Raw genomic sequence first — 26,988 nt, 5'->3', positions numbered from 1 at the left:
CATTAGTGATGTGCTGGTGCACGTGTAGAGATGAGATTTATGGACTAAGCGCTGTTCTCTCATTGAATTAATGTGCAACGAGTCATACATCATCTCTCAGTCTCCTCCAGCCCAATATCCATTTGTAGCATTTTTTACCTCATTCACATATCTGAGGGGAGAGTGGTGCACGGAGCACCTGGGGATTTGTGCCTGCCTCCCACTTCCCCAGCCCCCACCTTCTGCCTGGCTAAGGTATTAATTGTTTGTACAGATAAAGGAGGCTGGTACAGCAGAAAAAAAACACCAAAAAAAACCTCATTGGTTCTCCAGGAGGGTTTCCTTGGCAACCTTATCTGGTTGTATACACTCTAAGCTGGCTGCTAGAGGGATGATTTATCTGCCTGCTAACAAAAGAGGCCTCTAAAAGCACAGGTCTCATCAAAGTCGCTATCCTCCCGCGTGGCGTCTCCTGTCACAGACGCTAAGCTTTCTGCCATTTTTAGAAACCTCCCTCAGGTTGGGAGAGGGTTGCAGGGGGAATTCTGGGCAGGATGGTGGAATATGCATAATGTGAAGAGTCGGCTCCATCGGCACAGCAGTACATTAAGTTTTTGGCTCGGCGCTCTTAGCGCTTTGGATGCAAAAATGGCACGCAGATTATGATGTGAAGCTTTTACAGCCACTTCGGATGAATGACTGAGGAGTTGAGCCCTTTTTGGACGCGGCCTCCCTCGCGTTTTGGTCTCTGTAGTATTCTGATGGATACAGCGTCTGCATGAGTGTCGAATCTGGATTCTGCTCTGCAATCTAACTCCCTGATGTCAAAACGGGAAGCTTTAAGTCGTACGTGCAATGCTGCAGCACTCTTCAGAAGCTTTTAGCTTCACGCTCTAAATCCAGCATCTTCTCATACTTTAATGGTCATAATATTAATGTCACACGTGTGGGATGCTGGATGTGAAAATACACCTAAATAAAGCTGACAGCCTGAACTTTAAATGCATGTCACCGTGCCATGTCAGAGGAACGGGAATGGGAAAAGGAGGCGCAACATCAATTTGTCACCATGCAAACAGCCACAGCTCTCAGCCATATGTCGCCTCGAACAACCCGCACGCCGAGGCTGGAGACCTCGGAGGATGCTCTGCGAAGAGGGAGGTGAGTCAACCTGAGCCAATCATCCCGCCCTGTCTGCTGGGCCCACCGACAGCCTGGATCTCTCGTGGGGCCCACCCAGCTGGCATGTACTCATTTGTCAGACCGCTGGTACACCAACCATTGCCCCCTCCCACATCCTCCACGCATCCGTGCCTCGCCATTCGGTCGATACGGAGTCATCCGTTTAAAGGTTGACGTCTGCACGCGCTGCATCTCAGCGTCATCTTGGGTCACTATTTTCGACCGCATGCTGCTCACATTTGGATGACTAATATGTGACTTTTGATGAATGACCTTCCCCTCTGTGCTCAAGGGAGAAAAGGGGAGCAGAGGCGGATTCACGCTGAGATTGCGCTCAGTCCAACAACATGTTTTTTTCCCTCAAGATCCCGCTCTCTCTGCTCTCTCCGGACCGATTTTGGTCAGCTTCATGGATCGGTAAAGTGATGCACATCTGCACATGTGACATTTTTACTGGCAGGAAGATCATTGCGTGTGGCATGAACACAAAACAAAGTTCCTGAACCGCACAATGCATTGGAAAATAAACATACAGAGTTGGTCCTCATCACTTAAGCATATGGCAGTGGAGGACAAAAGAACAGTGAGAGCGTGCTCAGAGAAACGACTCCTGGTTTAATATCCTCCCTGAATACTGTACGAGATCTTCAGTCACCCAGTACCTCTGATCTTTTGTCCCAGCCCCGTGCCGTTATCTCCCATCTCCCTTGGCTGAAGCGGAGAGATTGGAATTGGGAGCGCTGCAGTTAAAACCTAGATGGAGGTTACAGCTCGCCGCAGTCGTTTACAATGTGATTTGTACTTTTAATCTGAACCTCGGCCGGACTCTATTATAGGTGATCAAGCTCCAATGCCGTGTCATCGGGAGGGCACGATCGAGGCCAACAATAAAATGTAGCCTCGGCAAAGGCAGCGGGCCACAGTTTCCCCTCTTTTCTCCTTCTGATGATTGGGGTCATCTTTGTTATTACCACAGTGATGTCAGTGATATATTACGTGTGTGAGTCTCTCACTGTCCATGTGTGAGTTCATATATATCAATGCTGGCGTGTGCTTCCATGTTTCCTGTGTGGCCACAGTCAGGGCAAAGGTCAGGTTGCTGATTTAACGAGATGGGGCGATCCCAGTTCCCTCTGCACCAGCACAGCTGAGTCTTACACCACCTCAGGCTATCTCCAGCTGAGAAATTAAGACGCATGAAGTCGCGGTATATACATGCTTTCTCTCAGCCGCATCACTCAGCTATGCAGATGACACACAGCTTTATGTCCCTATGACAACAGTTAAACATAATACTTTAATACAGTAATTAGAGCACGCTGTAGGCATTAAAGGCACTGCGCTCAGTGGTTTGAATTATATCTGCAGCTTGTTCACAAACTAAGGTTAATAATGGAGTTCCACAGGGTTCAGTGTTAGGACCAATTACATTGCTTCCCCTATAAGGCAGTATTTATGCAGAGCATAAATTTTCATTGCATCATAAGCCAAACGATGCACCAGTTAGTTGCATAAACGACCTCTAATTTTCTGCTTCTGAGTTCAGATCAAAGGTCATTGTACTCAGCCCTAAGAATCGTAGAAACATGGAGGCTAACCAGATACCTTCCCTGGGTGGAACGACCTTTGATTACCGTTACTTTCCCGTAGGAACGCTGCGTTACTGCGTTACTAAAACCGTGATTTTTTTGCGAGAATGTCTCATGACAGTGACGTAAGCGAGTACGACGTTCGTGACAACAGCTGTGTGCAGATCAACAATGGATCATATATCGAGTGCAGAGAGAGTATGAGCGTGCAGCGTTTAAAGCGTGGAAGTACTGACCTTACTTTGAGTTTGATTCCATAAAAAGTGACAAAAACATTAGTGTCCGTTGTGCGTGGGAAGAAAACTTCTTTTTACAGCGAAAAAAACCCCTAAACTTCCAAACAAGCACCGAGTAGCTACGACGTAATGGGAAACACAGAGAAACTCGCGGATTCTTCCACTGACCGCAGCACACCTGCACCAGGGTAACCCTCCGCCTACCCCACTCCTGCTTTACAGGTGAAAATAGAGCAACAGGACCGCTAGTCTTTGACTTTATTTATTTTCTGCTGTGTTTTACTTGCATCTATTTGAAAGACTGAGTGTAAACACACAAAATATTTTATTTTATGTGCTGGAATGTGCAGAAAATAGGTTTAAATGTTAAACAAATTTCTTCCAGTCAGAGAATGTTGCAGATAATTAAATTTTTGCTTGATGCATACAGTTAAAAGATTAAAACGAATAAAACAAGTTTTAAAAAGAGACTTTTCCATTTGATTGTATGATGATTATGCAGAAAAAGTAGAATTGGGCTGAAAGATCTATCACTTTATCACCTATTCAGGTTGTAAATCGTGCTTTTAAAAAGTAACTAAGTAACTAAGTAATTAATTACTTTTGAAAATAAGTAATCATTAAAGTAACAGGATTACTTTTTGGGGGAAATAATCAGTAATTAGTTACTGATTACTTTTTTCAAGTAACTTGACCAACACTGATCATGAAGTCCTAAAACTCACTGATAAGCCTTTATTTGGTCCAAAATGCTGCAGTGAGAGTGATGACAGGGACTAGAAATGGAGACAAACATCTTCCATCTCAGCTTCTCTTCATTGTTGAACTGAATTTAAAATTCTTCAGCTGACACAGGTGAAATCAGGCCTCATCTGATTGTGAAAACAACATTTTTATGAATCACTCTGCATTGACTCATTAGTTATTATTGATCTCCAGCTCTCTTTCACAGTCTCTTCTGTCCCGCCCCTCGCTGAGCCCAGTTCTGCTGAAGGTTACTTCCTGTTAAAAGCGGGTTTTTCGTTCCCACTGTCACCAAACGCCTGCTCATAGAGGGTCGTCTGATTGTTGTGGTTTTCTCTGTGTTGTACGGTGTTTACCATAAAAAGTACGCTGGGCCAGCTGTTGTGATTTAAAACAAATGTAGTATAGTCATCAAGCTGGCACTGGGACGCCAGTGGTGTATCTTGCGGGTTATTCTGTTATACCAGTTCATAAACTGATGAGTTTGGATGTTGGGTGATTGCCTCAGGTGTTACTCGCGGCACTGAGCCAGCTATTGATAGAGTATAATTTAGTGATAACATTTATTTTCACTTCTGTCGCTGTAAAGGTAACAGATGTTTTTGGACCACTGCTAAATTAACTGAACTTCAGGAGGTCATATTTCCAAAGCGTCCACCTGTTTCTGTTCCTACATCTTAGATACTCTTTCTCATTTTGAGGTTGCTAACATCTGCTGTCTTACTGGTGTTAGTTAAGCTTGCAGGGCTGTGTAGCTGTTGCACAGTGTAGCAGGCTGAACTGTGTATGGGCTGACAGCAGCTTTGACATGTGTCGGTGCTGCAGAACAGAAACATAAAGTGGATCTTTGCCAAACTTTCGCTGTTGTTTGAGGAAATTTCTGTTGACTCTGTGCTTGCACATTGACTCTAAGGCTAATGTCTGTTTGCTCACTGGGTTTTTACCGCAGTCTTGTTGACATGTCGTAGCAGGAAACTCACAAAGGTTCATAGTAAAATTTGTAATGGCTGCCCATTAGTCTCTTTTAGGATAGTTTACATGCTGCCTCAATGGGATTACATATGAAGTTAATGAATGGAAAAAGTAATTAAGTTATTATTATGAACTTATTTCAGTCTGAGTTTCTGTCTCTCCTGTATCGGCACCACTGTGAGTGCACAATGAGACACATTTACACATTGAAAACAAAGTGTTGCACATGCCACTTTATTGTGTATATTTATTATATTTATGTCACACGTGTATATTCACTATTTTTCTGCTCAGCATGAGAGAAACTAAAAATTCACATGTAGCTGTTTTCCCTTTTGAAACCTGAGCTTTTGCCTTACAGTGGATTACTGTTATTTAAAACGTTTCCATGATTTGAGCTTTCACTATAACAGTAACAATAGAATAGAATAGAATAGAATGCCTTTGTACATCTGTATAGTGACAATAATGAGATACAGAGCAGAACAAATATATAAAATGCACAAATATACAATCTGATAAAATATATATATATACACAGAAAATAAGGAAACGTGTGACAGTTGCCCTTTAAACCAGTTTGTGATAATTAGCATGGAAGATATTTTAGCAACAGCTGCAGAGGCTAACTCCTTCTCTGTGGTTTATCCAATGCTCCTGAATTATTCAAGGTTAAGAATAATACACTCTCCATACTCAATTCAATTCAATTCAATTTTATTTATATAGCGCCAAATCACAACAAAAGTCGCCTCAAGGCGCTTCATAGATACAGAGAAAAACCCAACAATCATATGACCCCCTATGAGCAGCACTTTGGCAACAGTGGGAAGGAAAAACTCCCTTTTAACAGGAAGAAACCTCCGGACTGAACTAAACTTGGAAAAAATGAGTTACGTGAGAAAAAGACCCACTTTTGTGGCTGACTTTGTGAAACTTGCTTCCATCTTTTCTTATGTGAATATTTTGTGTCTGTAATGTGTTGCATAATATTTTGGATGTAACGGTTCTGATCAGAAATGGGAAAATGTAATTAGGAGCTCTTTCATAATGTGGTCTATAAATATCAGACTGTCATAAAATACTTTACGTTTCTTTTCCCACACTGACGATCAGTTTACCAATAATAGAAGACAAAAAAGTCTGGGAGGGAAAATGAATGGAACCATTAACCATTTGCAAGTCATTATTTCTGCTAGTTACACGTTTTTGGTTTAACATGTACACACTGTGAGTTTGGTTATATGTACAGGAGTAGGTGTGACCCTTCTTTCCTCCACTTCCTCTCCAGGTCACTGTTAAAATGAGATGTCAGTAGATGGTGCATGCCCCCCAGCGGGCCACTTGTTGTCTTCTTCTTATCCTACAGCAGGTTTCACACTGCAGACGGTGTTCAGCTCTACATTATTATGACCAGAACTGTTCAGTGTCTGCTCTGCTCGAAGAAGGTCAGAGTCCAGACACTCTGTACATCCTCTGCATTCAGCCGGGATGTTCCACACGAGCTGAAGCAGCTCCTGCAGTAATTAAAGTTCATCAGTCTGCACCGGCAGATCTGAATCTCACCGCTAATGAGGCCCCGCTGCATCGAACGCATGAAGGTCATCCGGACCTGTCTTTGTTGAAATCAGACGAAAAGAGCGGCAGGATTAGGGCGGGTCATGTGATATCTAGGTCAGCGTGAAGAAAGAATACAGAGCAGGTAGGAGCAATCAGTGTGTGTGAGAGTGCTGCTAAAGCGGCTATCTGGTTGTGACAAAGACTTTTTCCTCTGTTTTCTTCTGCCACACTGCAGCTGTGTGCGTTTCCTTTTGAAGGTCACTGCTGTGTAAAAACATTGCTGCCCACAGAAAGCCTGAAATATCCTCCATAAGCCCAAAAACACACTGAAAGACAACTTGAGTATTTCCGGCTGGTCTTACTATAGCAGCAACTCTGATATTATGTAGCATTTTTCCACCATTGCAGCAAACTGTCATTCAGCTATTCAAACCTCGTATGTCCAACATGATGATGCTGGGAATCTATTAATCTATCTGCTATGACCAGGCTGTGGATCCTCCTCCTCTCCTCACTATAAACAGAAGCTCCACTGATTGTGTGTACGATCACATATGTCTGAAGAGTTATGGTCATTTCCTCGGGTTCAGTGAGGGCTGTGTGCACTCTGCTCCACTTCAGTATGTATATATATGAGAGCAGCTCTTCCTCTTTTCATCTCAGGCTTTCCAGATTTGTAATATTACCCCACCAAGCAGCTGTGTTACCATGAAACGACTCACAGTGACAAACGAATGAACTCCTTTTTGAACAGGCTGAGCATTAAGTTAATCCTGAACAGACAGCTTCACTGGTAGACTCGTGTTTATAGGCTTTCTCTTCTTTTTTCTAAGCAGAGTGGAAAATCTAGGGGAGCATTACCACTGAGAGTGGGAAGCCTTTCCTTTTTTACAAACAGGAAAATGTTTTTAGGAGCGACCGAGCCAAGTTTGTTTGGAGGTGATTAGAAGTGTTGTCAGCGGGGAGAAAATACTGAACCTTCCTGTTTTTTGGCATGTTAGCCAGAGCCCGTGTGTGGTGCTACATGAGATTAAGACGATGTGGAGCTTGTATGATCAGGTGATGGGGGATGTGTGGTTCGCTTTATTATTCTTATGAAATATGATCTTGTTTCCCAGAGACTGGCTTTGTTTGCAGTAACACTGAGATATAGCACCGAGGCGTCAGATTCCTGTTTGCTGTGGGTTCAGGTACAAACACAGGTGTGCCTCCTGTTACGACACAGACAACTCTTAAGTGCAGGCTGACGATCGAGGACGATCAGCCTGCTTAGTTTCTGTCATGTGTTTAAGCTCACAAAGGATATAAATGTCAATCAAGGAACGTCTGGCACGTAATGCTGCTCTTCAGGTTTGACAGGATGCGTGAGTGTCAGTGTTGAAGCAAATCGCATTGGTGCATCGGTCAGAGGAAGTTGACCTCGGCAAACTGGTTCTCTGCTCGTGAGACGACAGGCACAGTGTGTACTATCTGCTGTAGAGGAGCCCTTTGTTGCTCCCTTTGTTTCACCTTGCAGTCCATCAGTGTGCACTGATGCCACCTTGTGTTGAAAAGGTGAATTACATAAGCAGAGTTTTGTGGCCATCAGTGCAGAGGTGGGGACATACAGGTCATACATGAGGCTTGTTTCAGTGCAGGCTCCAGCATTTACAGTGTTTTAAAGGAAGCGTCTAAACTCTCTGTTTGAATATTTGCAGATTGTTCCTCAAAAAAGCAAAAGTATTAGACGTCACTTGTTACTTGTTAAAGTAATGCGTTACTTTACTCAACTGCAAAGGTTGATGCTGCTCATCTGAACGTTTCAGTGGGAAAAACATTTCATCATCATCCAGGTGACGTCTTCAGTCTCAGCTGACTGCAGGTTTCTACCTTATAAACAGGACATTTGCATAAAGACTGAAACCAGCACCACTGAAAACGCTGCGTCCAGATGAACAGAATCAACTTTTGGGGGATTTACCTGGATGACTGAGCGTGCATCAAGACGTTACTTTACCTAATTACTCCCTACTCGTTACTTTTCTTCTGTGTTACTCCATGGCGTGAAACCCGAAACACCTTCCTGTAACAATATGAACCTACAGTCACACACACACACACACACACACACACACACACACACACACACACACACACACACACACACAACCCCGTTCAGCTATCTTAGTGAGGACCTTCACTGACATAATGCTTTCCCTAGCCCCTTACCCTAACCATTAAAAATGAATGCCTAACCCTGACCCTGACCCTAAACCTAACCATAACCTAATTGTAACCCTGACACTAAAACCACATTTTGAGCCTCAAAATTGCCTTTAAATGCCTTCAAATTTGTGAGGACCGGGTTGTGTGTCCTCACAAGTCACTGTTGGTCCTCACAAGTATAGTAGAATGCAGATTTCGGTCCTCACAAAGATAGCTAGACAGGAACACACACACACACACACACACACACACACACACACACAAATCCCTATCCTAACTAGAAGTATTGTCAACACCAGCCTTACATTTACTTGGTAGTGGGTCACAGCAAAGTTACCGCTGCTCTACTGGATGCCAAATATTATAATATTTTCACTATGTTGAAGTCACGTTTCTATCCGGTGAGGCAAAGTCTTCAATTTTTATGCAGTTTTCATTTCCATATGAATTTGATTGTGTAACCTAATTACTAAGTCATTTTACACTCTACTTAAAATAGGCCCACTTTTTGAGTTTTGATGGTTGAGCAGCATGCTGGCAAAAAACATTACCAGCAACTCCGTTGATGCCAGCTTCATATTTGGAATTTCGGGAGTCTTAGAGAGGCAGCACATCAGCATTTTAAATTGAGCAGTTTTAGCAAACAAAGCGAAAGAGCAGCGCTTGAAGGAGGAAGGTGATGTGTTGGGGTTTGTTCTCTAGCATTGTTAGTCTGTACCTGCAGCTATGTAAATAAAACTGAGTTGAATTGTAACTCCTTATTTTGGAACTACACTAACACCGGTCGTATGTACCTTTAGAAACCTTCAAGACCAGACTCTGTCTCCTTGGAAGCAAAAGATAAAGAAACGAGGTGTCCAAGACTTTTGGATGGCACTAAATTTGACACAGCAACGTGTAGTTTATATATAAATGTTAAACTTCATTGGCTCCACATTTCCAAATCCCAGAATTGTCTGTTTGAACTTTAGTGACTGAAAACTGAAGACTGGGTCCTGAAAGAGTCCAGATCAAACATTTTCTTCTTTTTAACTTTTGAAATCTACCGTTTTGTGCGCACTGGTCTAGACGGGCAGGATTAATGAGCACCTTCTGTTTGAAACCATAAAAATCACAGTGAGCTTATTAGCAGCCAGGTTTGCACAAAAACAATGTCGTGAATCGATGTAAACGTAGTTCAGACTGCAGGAGGTCGTTGGAGAGAAGTGTTCTCAGCTGTCTTTCACTTTAAGAGCAAAGTAAGAGATTAATGTTGAGTCACTGTCAGGATTTCATCACATACACCGCCGGAGCAGGTTTGTTATGTCTTTGTTATCAGTCTGATAAAGAAATCACACCACAGGATCCCATTTGCACCGAAGCCCATCAGACCCCCTGCTGTCACACATCATTAATCACGAGCTCGGGCCTAACAGCGTCTCATTAAGCTTTTCTGTTCTTGATAACAACAAAATCTGGCCATGGAAAATGTGACGATACTACTATCCTATCTATGATATAGATGATACTCAAAGTCTTCACAATTTCATGTTGGGAAACATAATTCTGAAATTGTTCTAAAATCTGTAGACTTTTTAGCAGATTGGTGAAAATCTGCCCATTTTTGCTGATGCGATGTCAGGTAACCTAATTAGTTGCTAAATGTTCCTCCAGCTGTTTCTTTTGTGCTGCTTGTTTTTCTCCATCCAAACGTTTTTGAGACACGACGCTGTCAGACTGCAGCGTGTTGTGCGCTCTGCTGAGAAGGTGATTGGCTGCAGACTCCCATCTCTGCAGGACCTGTACGTCTCCAGGACACTGGGGCGTGCAGCTCGGATCTCAGCTGACCCTTCTCACCCTGGACACAGTCTGTTTGACCTGCTCCCCTCAGGCAGGAGGCTTCGGTCCAGTCGCACCAGAACCTCTCGCCATAAGAACAGTTTCTTCCCCTCTGCTGTTGGACTCATGAACAATAACCATATGACTGTTCCCACCACATGACACATAACACATGACCCTACGGTGTGTTCACTGCATCATTCCATGTTTGCACTGATCACCACCTGCACTCATGTATATATCTATCTACTTAGCGCTTTTAATTCTTATTTTTATCTTTTATGTCTATTTAAGCGTTATATGACAGTATGTTTGCACTAAGTACCGCAGCAATTTCCTAATGTTGTAAACCTGCTCAACATTTGGCAATAAAACCCTTTCTGATTCTGATTCTGATCAAATTCAAAATTTAAGTGGTCTCCAAAAACTCTTTTTAAATATTCGACGTGGTTTCTTATGTTCTGTTGTGAATATGAGGTTTGCAAATCGCTGCCTTCTGCTTTTGTTTCTGAAGCTTCTTAAATGTGAAGTTTTGCTTCTTTGATTTCTCTAAACTCTTGAACATAAAAACTACGCTTAGTCTGAAAACGCTAAACTCCCCTGCTGCATGTCTCCTTTTCACCTCACGATTTTTAATCAAATGACTTGAAAGATTCATTCTTATACTTGTTCTCGATGGGGGCTCTGGCTTCCTTCAACAGTCCAAAGACATCCATGTTAATTGGCTTCAGTAGATGAATGTGTGAGGGTGAATGTGTTGGTCCTGAGACATGGTTCAGGCTGGTTTATAAGCCAACCTGCGTTTCTTTGACAGTAGTTGTCAAACTGTAGCTCTTACGCAGAGTAGTGGTTTGTCTAAAGAGTTTCATCCATGCTATAAGACTTCTTACAGTTTGGCGCCCTCTGCTGGTCCGAAGGCTGAATTACCCCCCATGCTGTAGCACTATATCATTTCATACGTGCAGGTCTGAGAGGAAAAGCAGCGTTGGTCCCGGGGGCAGGAGGCATTCACTCTGAGGAAATAAAAGCAGTCAGTCAACCAGCATGTGACTGATGCACCCACACGCCTCAGTGCCAAACATCAGTCAGAGGCAGCACCAACCTGTAGTTACTCAGTGTAATGGCAATAACTCTTGCATCTGCTCATGAATTCACAATTCTGGGGTAACCATCAAGTTTTCTCCTACATCAGCAGGGATGTGACACGCTGTACGTGACAGAGGATTAAAAAAAGAAATATTAATGGCAACACAACCTGTCGCGCTATAAAAACACTGGTGGGTGAGGAGTGGAGCCAGGACACGTCACATACGGTGTCTGTGCAAAGGCGGAGAAATAAACACCCAAACACAGGGTTAGTACACATTTTTTAATAACATGGCACAATTTACATAACACAAGTTTAAATGAGGAGCATGCTGAAGATTCAGTCGCTTCATTTTTTCTCATTGTACACGATCTAGAAAGACTTCGTTTTTTCCCCTGTACACGGTAAACAGCAAAAGGTTTCTCGTTGAACAATCTTTTTGCGATACGTATCGACTAACCACTATGGCTCGGGTGGACAATTTTATGTTGGATTAAAAAACACTGCACGACATGATATCACAGAGTTTGAAGCGCACAACTAAACCTTCAGTGGACTACTAAAATAGATCTCTGCTTGTTAGAAACAAACCGTCCATGGTTGAGACTTGCTTTTTTTGTATTTTGATTTTGTAGGTACAACAACTTAGGAAAGCACTTTAATACACTGTTTGACCAACAGAAACATGTACTTTACACTCCTCCGCTAGGGCTAACGTGCCGTCATGGTGTTTAATGCGCTGCATTCTCCCCAGAACAAGACTGGTGTTAACTAAGAGGACAACAAAAAAATCCATCCACACATTTGTGCTGCTGGCTTTTTACATCACAATTTAATATTCAGTTCAATGGGATTGTCACCACAGATTATAAGACAAAAATCATTTTGTTTTTGTTAAATGAGAATCTGAAACCCTGTGCGGATCGGTTAAAGCTGCATCTGTCAGCACGGACGCAAAGTTAATGTCAAGTCTGCGTTGTGGAGAGAATACAGTCCTTGAATGGTACACAGTGGCACGCAGTCAGTAGTGTTGAAGGCCAGCTTTCAGAAAGGGAACCGAGACATTTGTTGCATAGTTGAATCTGGGGATCTGATACAATGCGAATCACCTGCGTCAACCAAACGAAAAAGAAATTGCAAAAAGCACATTCTGAATCATACTCCTGTATTTACATCTGTCAAAGTAAAGCTTTCGAAACACTCTTTTGCATATTTGTACCATGAATTTGAATCCGTACAGGGCGAGCACAGCGACTGTACACATTATCTACACACTCAGTGCTAAAGTACCTGTACAATCCAAAGCTGCTCATTCTGACTCCACATCACTTTTCTATACAAGAGAAAGAATGCACACGGAAAGCTGGAGCAAAACGGGAAAACAAAATCTCTGAAAAAAAGCTTTTTTTTGTTCCATGATTATTGTCTCTTTGTAGTTTTATACAAAAACGATTCATTGCATGGGCATCTGTGTGCCCACATAAATTATTCACAGCTATGTTACAGTCTTGCTTTGCCAAAGCTAAGTGCTTGGTTGTGAGTTCAGTGTTGGTGAGGCACGGGGCTGCAGGGCCACCGCGTCTGCTCACCGCGCCTCGATGTCTTTGTGAGCCGCTCTGTCTCTGATATCTGTGCCCAGGGGAGTAGTCCGTCTGGGCGAGCCGGGCCGGGCGCCCAGTGTGGGAATGAGTGGGGGCGGTGCACTCAGAGACGCGGTGGGTGGCGTTTTGTTCAGGATGCCATTCTGATGGGCGGTGGCTGCGGCGGCGGCGGCGGCAGCTGCTGCCGCTGCGGCCGAGGGACTCACCCTGGAGTAGTGCATGCCAGCGAGTCCGGGGGCCATGAGGCCCGGGGCAGGGTGGGGGAGGTGTCCGTCGAGGGCGGGATGGTGCACCGCGGGGTGGAGGCGCCCGTGCTCGTAGTCCTCTCGGAGCATGTTGAGACGATCGCGTTCCTCCAGTTGGGCGCGCTCCTGTTCCCTCCTCTGCTCCAGGGCCAGGGGGTGGGCGTGGTCGCGATTAAAGTCATGAGGCTCGCGGTCCCTGTAGGAGCGCTCTGCCTCGTACAGGCGCGGCCCTGCCAACCGGTGCAGAGGATCGTTCCTCAGCAGCAGGTCCCTGGCCAAAGGGTCTCGCCTGTGAATGTCCAGGCCCCTGTAGGGGTCTCTCATTGGGTCCCAGTGGAAGGGAGGGTAGGGGAATCTGTCAGCTCCTGGGATGGGACTGATACCCATAAAGGGCGCCACGACTCGAGTTCTCTCTAGGCTGCTGATGCTGTTGATGGGGTGGACACCGGGCATGCCCATGGACACAGGCACTGAGGAGGGAGGGTGGAGATTAGGGGTGGAGGACGCCTGTTGCAGGTGCTCACTGGCCCTCTCTGCACCTCCATCCTGCTCCTCCTTCCTCTCCTCCTTTACTTTCACCTCACTGCTCTTCTTCTGGTGCTCGTATGGCAGCTCCGCCTTCTTCTCCAGGACATCCCTCGTCAGGCCACCGTTGGGACGTTCCAAGCTGGTCTGCCGGACATAGGGTGACGCCGATCCTCTGTTTGACATTTTGTCCTCCGACGCTCGGCCGTCATGGATGACAGGCGTGTCCTTGTCACTGTGCTGGCTGTCCTTGAGCTTGTGGTCGTCTGTGCCGTTGTCTTTCCATGAATCCGAGTGCTCCCTTTCCCTCTCTTTGGCCTTGTTCTCCTTCTCCCTCTGAGGCTCTCCAGAAGCAGGTGGCAGGTGGTTCCTGTGGTGCTCAGGAGGTCGGTTGTGGCTAAGAAGGCTGATTGTATTGACGGGGACCGGGGACGGATGGCTGGGATGACGCTTTTCAACAGAGTCCCTACAGGCACAAACAAGGTTATGAGAGTTTTACGTTTGGAGTTAAATAACTGTACAGAGAAAAAAACATCTTATGGAAAATTATGATTATGTAAAACATACAGGAAACATCTTTAATTTAAGTCTTTGCCAATCTGCTTATCACCACCTGACTGATGCTGCTGCTAATTAATGAGCATCATTTAATAATAATTAAGAAAACCAGCACTGAAACTAATAAAGTGAAACTGAATTTATAACTCCACTGAGATCAGTGCAGTTGTATTCCAAAGATGAGTTAGCTCAGTAGTTAAAGTGCTGCTTTAAATCACAATGTAAACATGTTTTTAAAGTCCAGCTGATGTCCCAGAAAGGCCGGTTACCCAGAGTCCTGACAGCAGACACTTCAGCTGATGACCCCTCCTCCTTCTGTACTCCACACGAGTAGCTGTTATCAAATATTGGGCGATGCTAACCTTTTCCTCTCTCCTCTCCCCAGCAGGAGCACGAGCTCGCTGATCATAATTCACGTTGGCAGTAATGACACCTGGTTACACCAATCGGAGGTCACTAAAATCAAAATTGAATCGGTGTGTAACTTTCCCAAAACAATGTGGGACTCTAGTTTTCTCTGGTCCCCTCCCCAATCAGACCAGGAGTGACATGTTTAGCTGCTTGTTCTCCTTAAATTGCTGGCTGTCTGAGTGGTGTCCCAGAAACGATGTGGGCTTCATAGATAATTGGCAAACCTTCTGGAGGAAACCTGGTCTTGTTAGGAGAGGCGGCATCCATCCCACTTTGGATGGAGCAGCTCTCATTTCTAGAAATATGGACAAATTTATTAAACCTCCCAAAATATGACTATCCAGAGTTGGGACCAGGAAGCAGAGTTGCAGTCTTACATGCCTCTCTGCAGCTTCTCTCCTCCTGCTACCCCCCCAAAAACCCATCTCCATAGAGACTGTGTCAGCTCCCAAACAGACAAAAAACAAACGAAAAATCAGCAACAAACAACTTAAACTTAAACATTTACAAAGAAAGAACAATACAGTATCCACATCTGAACCAAAGAGTAAAACAGTGAAATGTGGATTATTAAATATTAGGTCTCTCTCCTCCAAGTCTCTGTTAGTACATGACTTAATAATTGATCAACAAATTGATTTACTCTGCCTTACAGAAACCTGGTTGCAGCAGGATGATTATGTTAGTTTAAATGAATCAACACCCCCGAGTCATTCTAACTACCAGAAATCTCGAAGCACAGGTCGAGGGGGAGGTGTGGCAGCAATTTTTCACACCAGTCTATTAATTAATGAAAGACCAAGACAGACTTTTAATTCATTTGAAAGCCTGATGCTTAACATTGTCCACCCCAGCTGTGAAACTCAGAAACCAGTCTTACTTGTTATCATCTATCGTCCACCTGGGCCTTACACAGAGTTTCTGTCTGATTTCTCAGACTTTATATCTAATTTAGTTCTGAGCTCAGATAAAATAATTATTGTGGGTGATTTTAACATCCATGTTGATGCTAAAAATGACAGCCTCAACATGGCATTTAATCTGTTGTTAGACTCAATTGGTTTCTCTCAAAATGTAAAAGAACCCACCCACCACTTTAATCACACTCTAGATCTTGTTTTAACATATGGCATAGAAACTGAACATTTAACAGTGTTTCCTGAAAACCCTCTCCTGTCTGATCATTTCTTGATAACATTTACATTTACAATAATTGATTACGCAGCAGTGGAGAGTGGACTTTATCAAAGTAGATGTCTTTCTGAAAGCGCTGTAACTAAGTTTAAGAATATAATCCAGCCACTGTTATCATCGTCAATGCCCTGTACCAACACAGAGCAGAGCAGCTATCTGAACGCTACCCCAACAGAGGTCGATTATCTTGTTAATAATTTCACCTCCTCACTACGTACGACTCTGGATACTGTAGCTCCAGTGAAAACTAAGGTCTCTAATCAGAAGTACCTGACCCCGTGGTATAATTCTCAAACACGTACCCTAAAGCAGATGACTCGTAATCTGGAGAGGAAATGGCGTGTCACAAATTTAGAGGATCATCATTTAGCCTGGAGAAATAGTTTGTTGCTTTATAAGAAAGCCCTCCGCAAAGCCAGAACAGCTTACTACTCATCACTGATTGAAGAAAATAAGAACAACCCCAGGTTTCTCTTCAGCACTGTAGCCAGGCTGACAAAAAGTCAGAGCTCTTTTGAGCCAACCATCCCTTTAACGTTAACTAGTGATGACTTCATGAACTTCTTCACAAATAAAATTTTTATCATTAGAGAAAAAATTACCAATAATCATCCCACAGATGTAATATTATCTACAGCTACTCTTAGTTCCATTGATGTTAAGTTAGACTCTTTTTCTCCAATCGATCTTTCTGAGTTATCTTCAATAATTACTTCCTCCAAACCATCAACGTGTCTTTTAGACCCCATTCCTACAAAACTGCTCAAAGAAGTCCTGCCATTGATTAATTCTTCGATCTTATATATGATCAACCTATCTCTAATAATCGGCTATGTACCACAGGCCTTCAAGGTGGCTGCAGTTAAACCTTTACTCAAAAAGCCATCTCTAGACCCAGCAGTCTTAGCTAATTATAGGCCAATCTCCAACCTTCCTTTCATATCAAAAAACCTTGAAAGAGTAGTTGTCAAACAGCTAACAGATCATCTGCAGAGGAATGGTTTATTTGAAGAGTTTCAGTCAGGTTTCAGAGTTCATCACAGCACAGAAACAGCTTTAGTGAAGGTTACAAATGATCTTCTTATGGCCTCTGACAGTGGACTCATCTCTGTGCTTGTCCTACTAGACCTCAGTGCAGCGTTTGATACTGTCGACCATAATATCCTATTAGAGCGATTAGAACATGCTGTAGGTATTACAGGTACTGCACTGCAGTGGTTTGTATCATATCTATCTAATAGACTCCAGTTTGTACATGTAAATGGAGAGTCCTCTTCACACACTGAGGTTAATTATGGAGTTCCACAGGGTTCAGTGCTAGGACCAATTCTGTTTACATTATACATGCTTCCCTTAGGCAGCATCATTAGAAGACATAGCATACATTTTCACTGCTATGCAGATGACACCCAGCTCTATCTGTCCATGAAGCCAGATAACACACACCAATGAGTTAAACTGCAGGAATGTCTTAAATACATAAAGACCTGGATGGCCGCTAACTTTCTGCTTCTTAATTCAGATCAAACTGAGGTTATTGTACTCGGCGCTGAAAAGCTTAGAAATATGGTATCTAACCAGATTCTTACTCTGGATGGCATTACCTTGGCCTCCAGTAACACTGTGAGGAACCTTGGAGTCATTTTTGACCAGGATATGTCCTTCAACGCACATATTAAACAAATATGTAAGACTGCGTTCTTCCATTTGTGCAACATCTCTAAAGTTAGAAATATCCTGTCTCAGAGTGACGCTGAAAAACTAGTTCATGCATTTATTACTTCCAGGCTGGACGACTGTAATTCGTTATTATCAGGATGTCCAAAAAACTCACTGAAAAGCCTTCAGTTAATCCAAAATGCTGCAGCAAGAGTACTGACAGGGACGAGAAAGAGAGAGCATATTTCTCCTGTTTTGGCTTCCCTTCATTGGCTTCCTGTTAAATCCAGAATTCAAAATCCTGCTCCTCACATACAAGGTCTTAAATAATCAGGCCCCATCTTATCTTAATGACCTTGTAGTACCATATCACCCTATTAGAGCACTTCGCTCTCGCTCTGCAGGCCTACTTGTTGTTCCTAGAGTATTTAAAAGTAGAAAGGGAGGGAGAGCCTTCAGTTTTCAGGCCCCTCTTCTGTGGAACCAGCTTCCAGTTTGGATTCAGGAGACAGACACTATCTCTACTTTTAAGATTAGGCTTAAAACTTTCCTTTTTGCTAAAGCATATAGTTAGGGCTGGACCAGGTGACCCTGAATCCTCCCTTAGTTATGCTGCAATAGACGTAGGCTGCCGGGGATTCCCATGATGCATTGAGTTTTTCCTTTCCAGTCACCTTTCTCACTCACTATGTATTAACAGACCTCTCTGCATTGAATCATATCTGTTATTAACCTCTGTCTCTCTTCCACAGCATGTCTTTATCCTGTCTTCCTTCTCTCACCATAACCAATCACAGCAGATGGCCCCGCCCCTCCCTGAGCCTGGTTCTGCCGGAGGTTTCTTCCTGTTAAAAGGGAGTTTTTCCTTCCCACTGTCACCAAAGTGCTTGCTCATAGGGGGTCATATGATTGTTGGGGTCTTCTCTGTATCTATTACTGTACAATATAAAGCACCTTGAGGTGACTGCTGTTGTGATTTGGCGCTGTGTAAATAAAACTGAATTGAATGGAACCTTTTGTTCATTAAACTGTCACTTTGTTGCACTCACACACTGACCACATTACTCATATAGTTGTTACATTGTTCACCACCCACCTGTCCTTGTCCTCTTTACTGACCAACGAGTCCCGTTTGTCAGAGTCTCGGTCCCTCTCGTGTGAGCTCACCGACGCGCTCCTCTCAGACTCTCCGGGTTTCAGCCAGGGTGGCGGCGTGGGGAACGAAGGTGGCGTGCGATGCAGGCGGTTCCACGGCTCCTGGTGGCTGTTGTTACTGCTGCTGTTGAAGTGCTGTGGCGCGTTTGGGCCATCTTTGTGGCCAAACACCGAGTTGGCCGCTGTTAGGGATTCAACACGTGGAAAAACATGGAACGCAAGTTAAATGCGTATCTCTGCTGATCCTCATATGCAGGCAGGATTACAAACAGTGAGAGGATTACTCCACCTAAACTACAGGTGGGCGACAAATTTTCCCGAGGGACCCCTCGAGAAACTGTGACCCTCCACAACAGTCACGTTTCTCATGTGGCCACTCCCAAGCAAGTGTCTTTCTTGAGGCTGAAACTCACTTAGTGCTGGATTGCCCAATCCCCCGAAGGCCGACGAACTGAGAGATCCCAGTCCTCCAAACGATGGAGGCCTACTGAAAGGCTCTGGGAGAAGACACAGCATGTTAGCGCTGATGCAATCAACACCCTCGCTTTGGATTGGTCAGACTGAGATGAAGCGTGCTGTTACCTAAATGAGATGCTGGAGGAAGAAAGTTTCCAGGATGGTGTTGTGGATGGCCAAAGGGAGCTGCAGATGGGTGCGTCGGACCTGAGGAGGAGGATAACCACAGACTGTAACATCAGCAAAAGTAAGTGTTAACTGGTCAACTGGTGAAGTCTTTCTGGAGCTGTCAGTAAGAGCTAATCGATAAATAATTAGTATTTTAAAAACTTTAACTGTAAAGTTAAAGTTCAGTAAAAGTCTTCAGAAAAATGTCCTTCAGTATTTTTGTGCAGACAAAAGCATCTGTAAATAAACAGCCATGAACTTATCAGTCGACTGTAGATTACAGGCACAGCGATTAAAGCAGCAATTCGTTTACACGCGTGTTTCTCTTCAAAGTCAACTCTTCACGTCATCATCACGTCAAAAGAGAAACAGTGATGCTCCTGTTAGTACGAGATTAATTGCATTTAATGATACTGTGCATAGCAAACGAGGAGAATCAGCTGAAAGCTCCAGAAAGATTTAAGACTTTTCTTATACGACTTTGGCCCTGAGAGCTCCACACAAAGACAAACAGCAGATTTGTTATAAGTTGTTATATATTGCTGCAGAAATCTGCTGCCCAGATGATTTACTGTACAGCCTGATCATGCTCTCCCAGATGATCAGCTTCAGCTCAGCTTGGTCCCTGTTGGTGTAACTAGTGAGGATAAAGCCAGCTAGTTATGCCAAGATTATCTGCACTAGAAAGCTAATAGTAAGCAAGCAGAAAGCTGCAATGCTTACAGCTTTACAACTTTTGGGATTAATAAAAGATTGAAGTGTAAAAAAAAAGTTTTCTCAGGGCTCTATGCAGTGAGTACACCGGTCTGCAGACTAAGTACCTCCCGTACTTCTAAAGGAATTAACAGCAGCCAGGTGCTGATAATCAAATTCACTTTAATAACTGATCATCGGTTTGTGTGAGCACTCAGGTGTGTGGTAATAAAACGCCACAACCTTCCCAGGAGATGACACAAAGCTGCAGGCCTCTGTTAGCGTGCTAAATGTTCCACAGTATTACAGTATAGTTAGAAAGGCAGGGAACAAGTGTATTTGGAAAGAGTGCAAGGACATCTTGTCCTCTTTAAAGTGAACATGGCAGAACGGCAAATGTTTGAAATGACGTCCGAGTCCTTCAGACAGACGAGACTAAAACAGCCGTTTGGCCATAAAGCGCAGCACCAAAGGCAGAGAGTCCCGTGAAAACGGTGCTTTTTTCCTGCAGTTTTGTCGTATCTCATCTTTAGTAAAGATATTTTCTTCATTTGTTGGCGTTTTGTCCAGTTGCAGCATCAGACATTATGATAAACTGACATTTTGGGACACTGACGCAGAGCCAAATAAGTAATAGTAGCAGAGGGGGGCGTTGTGGTAGTTTAATGACCTAATCTTGGGATAGTTAAGCTAAACTCAGGAATTCCACACACTGCCTGGAAAACTGTCGTTGTTATGTCTTGATGATACCTGGCTAGTTACAGGCTGAACAAAGCAAACTCTGCTCTGCTGCAGCTTGAAGTTTAATAACCAGATCCAACATAGAGGGAAAAAGGCTGACTCACATCTGCAGTCTGTGGATACCCAGAAACAAACGTGCACCAGGAGCACCAGAGACGACTGCACTAACCCAAAGTGCGACTTCAAGGTCTGCCTGTATTTAACAGCAAGCGGGACCTTGTTGACATCACTAAAACCCATTTCATGGACTAATCGAATATCCTCTGCTTTATCCAGTATTCCTTTAAGAGGCACGTTGGATGATCTGTTCTTTCACTCTGATTTGTGTGTGTTGTCACATGCTCATGGCTGTTTTAAACATGATGCATGTAAACGTTTCATATACAGGAGCCAAGCGTGGAGCAGTACGAGTGAACTGTAGAGCTGCGACAGTGTCCAAGAACAGAAACAGGAAGTCAGAGATTGACCCAACAGCTCCAACGTAAAGAAAGGTGAGATATATCTATGATGTTTACTCTGGTGGAGATCATTCTGTCGGGTTTGCTACGATGCTAGCTCTGCACAGCAGGACTGACTGCTGCTGAATATGAGAGGCGGCCACTGATCGATCGGACAGCTGATGCACTCACCTGCAGCGGAGAAAAGCGTGGCGGGCCGTGCCAAGTCGCCGGGGTGGTGGATAGCACCAAAGAGGCTGGGGCCCGGGGGTCGACTCAGAAACTCGGGCTTGAGGCCGAAGTCTAGCTTGTGAGGGTCGACCTGCATCTGCTGCTGAAAGACGCCAAAGGTACAGAGAGAAACACATGTAAAATCTGTCGACGCAAGGCTGAGCTATCAGTGGGTCCGTTTGACCAGCATTTGGTGTTTCTTGTGTTTTTATGACCTTTTGTGTGATGGTTTATTATTCTTAGTGGGAATCCTGAGTTTATTCTACGCTAACCTTTGCCCTCTGCGTCCCCTTTTGTGCGTCTGTGTTTATATAGTTGTGTGAGTTCTTGTGCCGTGTTTTCCCTCCTTGTGTTTTATTCCATCACGTTTATCTGTGTTTGCCCAAGCCCGTCTCGTCTGCCTCTCCTCCTCCCGCATCATCTTCCTGTTTTATTGTGAAGGTCTCGTGTGTCCTCACTTCCCTCGTTATCCTTCTGTCTCTCCCTGTGTTTCCCCCGTGTATTTGCATTCTTTGGTTTTTCCAGGTTAGTTTTGTATTGTAAAGCTGTGGTTTGTGAGTTCACGTCCTGCCTCTGAGTCTGCATTTGGGTCCTACTCCTGCTGCACACAGAGACGCTGGTTTTAGGCACGTTGGGAAGGAAAAATAGTTAAAGCCATCAAGGGAGGTGACTGACTGCTAAGTTTCAGTGAGGTGTCACAATCAAAGCATTTCTCAAACCTCCAGAAGCAAAAGGATGATGCAAACCACACAATTTAAATGTCAATTTATTATCAGCGGTGTGTGAAGCGACTTCTACTGAGCACAACGGTGAAATCAGCTGATCACAGAGGACACAATTCTGTGGTTTAACTGATGAAGTGATTTTTCCAGAAGAGAAACTATAGCTAAGTTGGCGTCTTACAAAAAAGTGACTTATGGTTTATTAGACAAATTGCATCAATATGATTGAATTTGGTCCTTTACAAGCTGGCTTTCTGTAACTTGAAGAACAGAAGAGTAATGACAGAGTGGTGGTGTGGGGATTGGTGTGCGAAGAAAGAATAGGATAACTTTCCTTTGTTTTGGGTTTTTTTTTGTGTGTTTTGTTTTTTGTTTTGTTTTTGTTTGTTTTTTAAACTATTTATTTATGTAGTTATCCTTAAGTTCTGTTATTGAAGTTTAAAATGAAATAAATAAAAATTGTTGATGACAAAAAAAAAGAAGAGAAACTAGAGCCAGATCCACAGAGCGAACCATCAGTAGACGAAATCAAACACCTTATTTGGTGTTTGGGTTTATTTTGTAGTTAAATTAATACAAATGAGTTAATAGTGTCTATAGAGAATGTTTGTTATTAATCTCTGTCTCTCTTCCACAGCATGTCTTTATCCTGTCTTCCTTCTCTCACCCCAACCAATCACAGCAGATGGCCCCGCCCCTCCCTGAGCCTGGTTCTGCCGGAGGTTTCTTCCTGTTAAAAGGGAGTTTTTCCTTCCCACTGTCGCCAAAGTGCTGCTCATAGGGGGTCATATGATTGTTGGGTTTTTCTCTGTATCTATGAAGCGCCTTGAGGCGACTTTTGTTGTGATTTGGTGCTTTATAAATAAAATTGAATTGAATTGAAAATTGGACTTTGCTAAACTGACCCAGTATTAACCTCCTAAGACGTGAACTCTTTCATGCATTTTTAATTTCTCTTTGCTATTTGGGCTGATTGGGACCTGATGAATGTAAAAACAAAGAATTACTGTATTTTTTTATTTTACCTGATTTTTGTTTCTGAGAAAAATGAGATCCACATACGAGGACATTCGTTTTAAATTTCGATAGGACAGTGGCAGTATAGTGTCCTCGTTAGTGGATATCAGGCCCTTGTAGAGCAAAATTTAGTATAGACAACCCAAAATGTGACGTCAGGTCCTAGGAGGTTAAATCCAGCCTTGGCCACACTGTGTTAGGGGTTAGATGAGTCCTCACCTTTACTTTCTGTTGGTGGTGGTATATCTGCCAGGCAATATGGACATGCATGGCACACCACTTCCCCGGTTTCTGTAAGAACAAGAAAGAAAATGGTGTGACTAAAAAACACAGTGTCATCTAATCAATACGGTACTATGACTACTAATCACAGATTAAAAGGCTAAGAAATGTAGGTGTGCTGGATGAACCGTGCACATGCTGGTGTGTGACAGTGAGGCGTCACTGTCGGCCATCTGACAAGCTTTCATAACACACGCGCTGCAGCGTTCTTCAAAATCAGCCCCGTGAACGGGTACACTCAGCCCCCATTTAATTAAAGACACTATCAACTCCATTAGCAAAGACCTTCAAGGCATCGCAGTGATTATTGCGAGGGAGCAGGAGACGGAGACACTGCAGGGAGCGAGCACTCACCCTGAGAATCGGCCGAAACGGATCCGTTAGCTGCAGGAAGGACGGAGAGAGAGAACATGAATTATTCTGCTGTCAGTCAAATCATTTCTAATTAGTCCTTGTGTGTAGCATTCATTAGGAACCAAATTAAAATGTCAAACTGTTCACTTTAAAATTAAGCGTTTCAGGGGTAATTAACACACGGGTGTTTAAACGGGTTCCTTCTGCGGCCTTCTGCAAACAAATATGGCAGCTGAGAGGAAGACACGCTGACACGTCTGTCAATCTACGACTCACCGCTGATCAATAGATCAGAAATAGACTCTATGTGGTAAATTATTCATGTATATTTTAATGCATTTTAACACTTCCTCTGAATTTCAACACTTCCTGTATGAGAACAGCTTGCTTGCTGAGGCTGCTGCTAATGTGCATCCTAATAAAGCAAACCTGTGCAGTCCTGGTGCACGGTGGGTGGCGTGTACGTGCTCTTACCCTCGGGTCCTTCTGTAAGAACGTGTGTGGGACGGCTCCGGGTCTTGCGGAAACATCCAGTGGATTAGAGGTCTGGAGAGCAGCAGACGGATCGAAAAATGACTCTCTGAATATAACTCGCCCCCTCCCGGCTAGTCTGTCTGTGGGTGTGTGGTGGTGTCTCACCTTGGGCTGAAAGGCCCCCTGCAGCGAGCTGAAGGGCCCGGTGGGGGGGATGACAGGGGGAAGGCCAGACATGGCTGGAGGGTAGGAGTGGAAGAGCTGGGAGAAGAAAGAAAGAAAGAAAAGAGCGAGAGGAGGCGTGAGGACGATTCGGTCTATCGGTGAAATGCGGCTTTATGAGTCAGTCTAAACAGAGCGAGCAGTTCGTGGTGGTGTTTAAACCTCGCAGTTTAATCGCAGCGACTGCTTAGTTACAAATGATTGCCTACGTGTTACACAAACGGCTTGTTTATCAAATATTCACCGCTTGTTCCCGCTGGATTTAAATCAGGAGAAAAAACCTCCTTTGATATGAAAAGCAGAATGTTGTAATACACGCAAAACACAAGTAAGTCAAACAAGCGCTCAAGGCTTTCATAAACGTATCTGTATGTAGAGAAACAGATATGCAATCATCTGCTTTGCATAATTGTCCCTAACAGTCATATTAGCCAAAGTAACGTGTTTGGCAAACATGCTTGCGTTGCTGCAGTCGTGCATTGGAATTCTTTAAAGCTGGACTCGAGGGCGCGCTGCAAGCTTTTTAAATGCAACTCCACTCCTCTTGTGCACCAAGTATTAAGATGCCACTATGTTTTATAGAGAAGGAATGCTTTCAGCGTGTTTGCCGGGACCATTATACCAGCGGGGGAAAAAACAAAAAAAGATGAAGCACTTAAAAACAAACTAGGAAGCGGGTCGATCTGAATACAAATAGGTTTTTATGATAGTAAAATCTGCCTGCTAGCTATCGAGGACAAATCAGTTTAATAGTGTGTAGAAAAAGCACACTAGGCAGAAGCACGCTCTGAAAATTTCAGCAAAACGGTAGGACGGCGAGGCCGGTGTTTGAAATCATTCGCTTTTATTGAATAATAATTTTGAGGACGCCACTGCTGGTGACTGGAAAAAAGGAAATAAGCGAGACGGAGAGGTAACGTAGCAACTGTGTTTATCATCACATGCACACAGTAAATGTTAAACTCCAGGATTTAAGAATCCTGATCTGTTGCATCACATCAGCTAGCATTAGCTATGGCGAAGGGTGACAGGAAGCAGATGAATGGAGGCCGACAGTAAAGTGCATGGGCTGAAATGGCAAAATGGGCAAGCAACAAATGGCTGTGAAGCTGGAAGCTAGTACGCAGTAGAGAAACTCACACTGTGTCTGTAGAAGGGGTCGACTTTTGTTGGATATTTGTCAAACTGTAGGAGAAATGAAACAGAGCTAAGTACAAAGATTGGCCTCTTTTGTTTCAGGCCGACACACAAAAAAACATCACAAACTGCATTTAAAAGTGAAAATATGATTACAGATGAAGATCTAAGACGTCTACCGAGCGGGATCCAAGTTCAACCACAATGTTTTCATCCTCCCCCGTTTCCTGATCATCTGAAGACCTTGTAAACTAGCATGAGCTGGCTCTCATTTGGTTGGCTTTTAGTGGTGCGGCGCAGGCTCAGGGCGAACATTTCCACAGTCAAGACTAAACACTGCAGCCATAAAGAGCCTTTTTATGGCCTCATTAGCTGTCAGAGGCCTCGCTATGCTGCCTTTGAGGTATCATCAGAGCCAAGCAAACCTCTGTGGGTCAGGCAGTTACAAATGTGTATGTGTTTGCGAGAGTTTAGGTTCAGGCACCCATTGCCTGTGGTTCTCTCCCAAACTGCGCGGCTCTTAATGCAATACATTTGCCAGTAATGAAAACCCCCAAATGGGACCAAATGATGTCATTAAAATCAGAATGAATTAAGTGTATTATGTTCTGAAAGCTGGCTCTGAAGTTAACATGCTCCAGGGCGAGTTATTGCCAATTTAGAAAATAACAGCGTTCAAGTCTGGAGTCTCAGCGTACGCCAGAGAAAACACTAGAAAGGCTTTGTGGGAGAATAAAGGCACCGCTGTGGCGTGGACGGACGCGCACGGTCATCGTTGAACGGCCGCCACAGAAACCCGCAGGTCCCCACGGCGTGCCACTCTCACACATGTCAGGCTGAGTATTTAAAAAATAAAATACGAAGTCTTTGCTCCCAAACCGCAACGCGAAAACACTTTTTGGTGCCATAGCCGCCCACCGCGAGTCATCACGAGAACGTAGACCCCGCCCACCGCCCCAACCCAACACAGGTGTGTTCTACTTATCCTCACATTTCTGGCAGGGGTACGCACCATGGGCGGTGCTGGGGTGGGCATGATGGCGTGTGGGAAGGGCGTGAAGGTGTGCTGGTGGGTGTGCTGGTGGGTGTGTTGGTGCTGATGCTGGTGCTGATGCTGGTGGAACTCAGTGCGCAGGTAGGGCGGGGGGCCAAGCGAGGCACCGCGGTCGGCGCTCTGGGACGCCAGGAAACGGGTGTTGAGCTCTTGGCGCAGAAGGTCTTGCTCTGTAGAGAAGAGGGCGGAGCATTAGGACAGCAGAGCGCTTAAATAACCGTCATCTGAGAACTTTAAATACATTTCTCTCTAATTATGACCCCCGACAGCCCGTCCAGCT

General features: G+C 44.1%; 1 protein-coding gene across 9 annotated transcripts in view; it reads right to left on the bottom strand.

Moving 5' to 3' along the window:
• Positions 1–11,649: 11,649 nt before the first annotated feature.
• The window catches only part of auts2a (activator of transcription and developmental regulator AUTS2 a), a 381,738-nt gene continuing 366,399 nt past the window's right edge, over positions 11,650–26,988 (bottom strand). For 3 of the 9 annotated variants that reach the window (XM_087847036.1, XM_087847041.1, XM_087847042.1), the window contains 11 exons: positions 26,646–26,878; positions 25,658–25,702; positions 24,461–24,556; positions 24,296–24,367; positions 23,822–23,851; positions 23,405–23,476; positions 21,408–21,549; positions 19,303–19,383; positions 19,134–19,217; positions 18,662–18,914; positions 11,650–14,209 (listed from right to left, as the gene is read on the bottom strand). In XM_087847036.1, coding sequence (XP_087703162.1) covers positions 12,958–14,209; positions 18,662–18,914; positions 19,134–19,217; positions 19,303–19,383; positions 21,408–21,549; positions 23,405–23,476; positions 23,822–23,851; positions 24,296–24,367; positions 24,461–24,556; positions 25,658–25,702; positions 26,646–26,878 — 2,360 coding nt within the window. In that variant the 3' untranslated portion in view covers positions 11,650–12,957. Of the gene's footprint in view, positions 14,210–18,661; positions 18,915–19,133; positions 19,218–19,302; positions 19,384–21,407; positions 21,550–23,404; positions 23,477–23,821; positions 23,852–24,295; positions 24,557–25,657; positions 25,703–26,645; positions 26,879–26,988 lie in introns of all 9 variants that reach the window. The other 6 variants (XM_087847039.1, XM_087847043.1, XM_087847038.1 and 3 more) reach the window with 5 other exon arrangements.

Source organism: Neolamprologus brichardi, chromosome 10, assembly GCF_056152115.1.
Source record: "Neolamprologus brichardi isolate AB-2024 chromosome 10, ASM5615211v1, whole genome shotgun sequence".
In the NCBI taxonomy this organism is placed as follows: Eukaryota; Metazoa; Chordata; class Actinopteri; order Cichliformes; family Cichlidae; genus Neolamprologus; species Neolamprologus brichardi.
The sequence above is the reverse complement of the archived record's forward strand: the minus strand, read 5'-3'. Positions and strand labels throughout refer to the sequence as shown.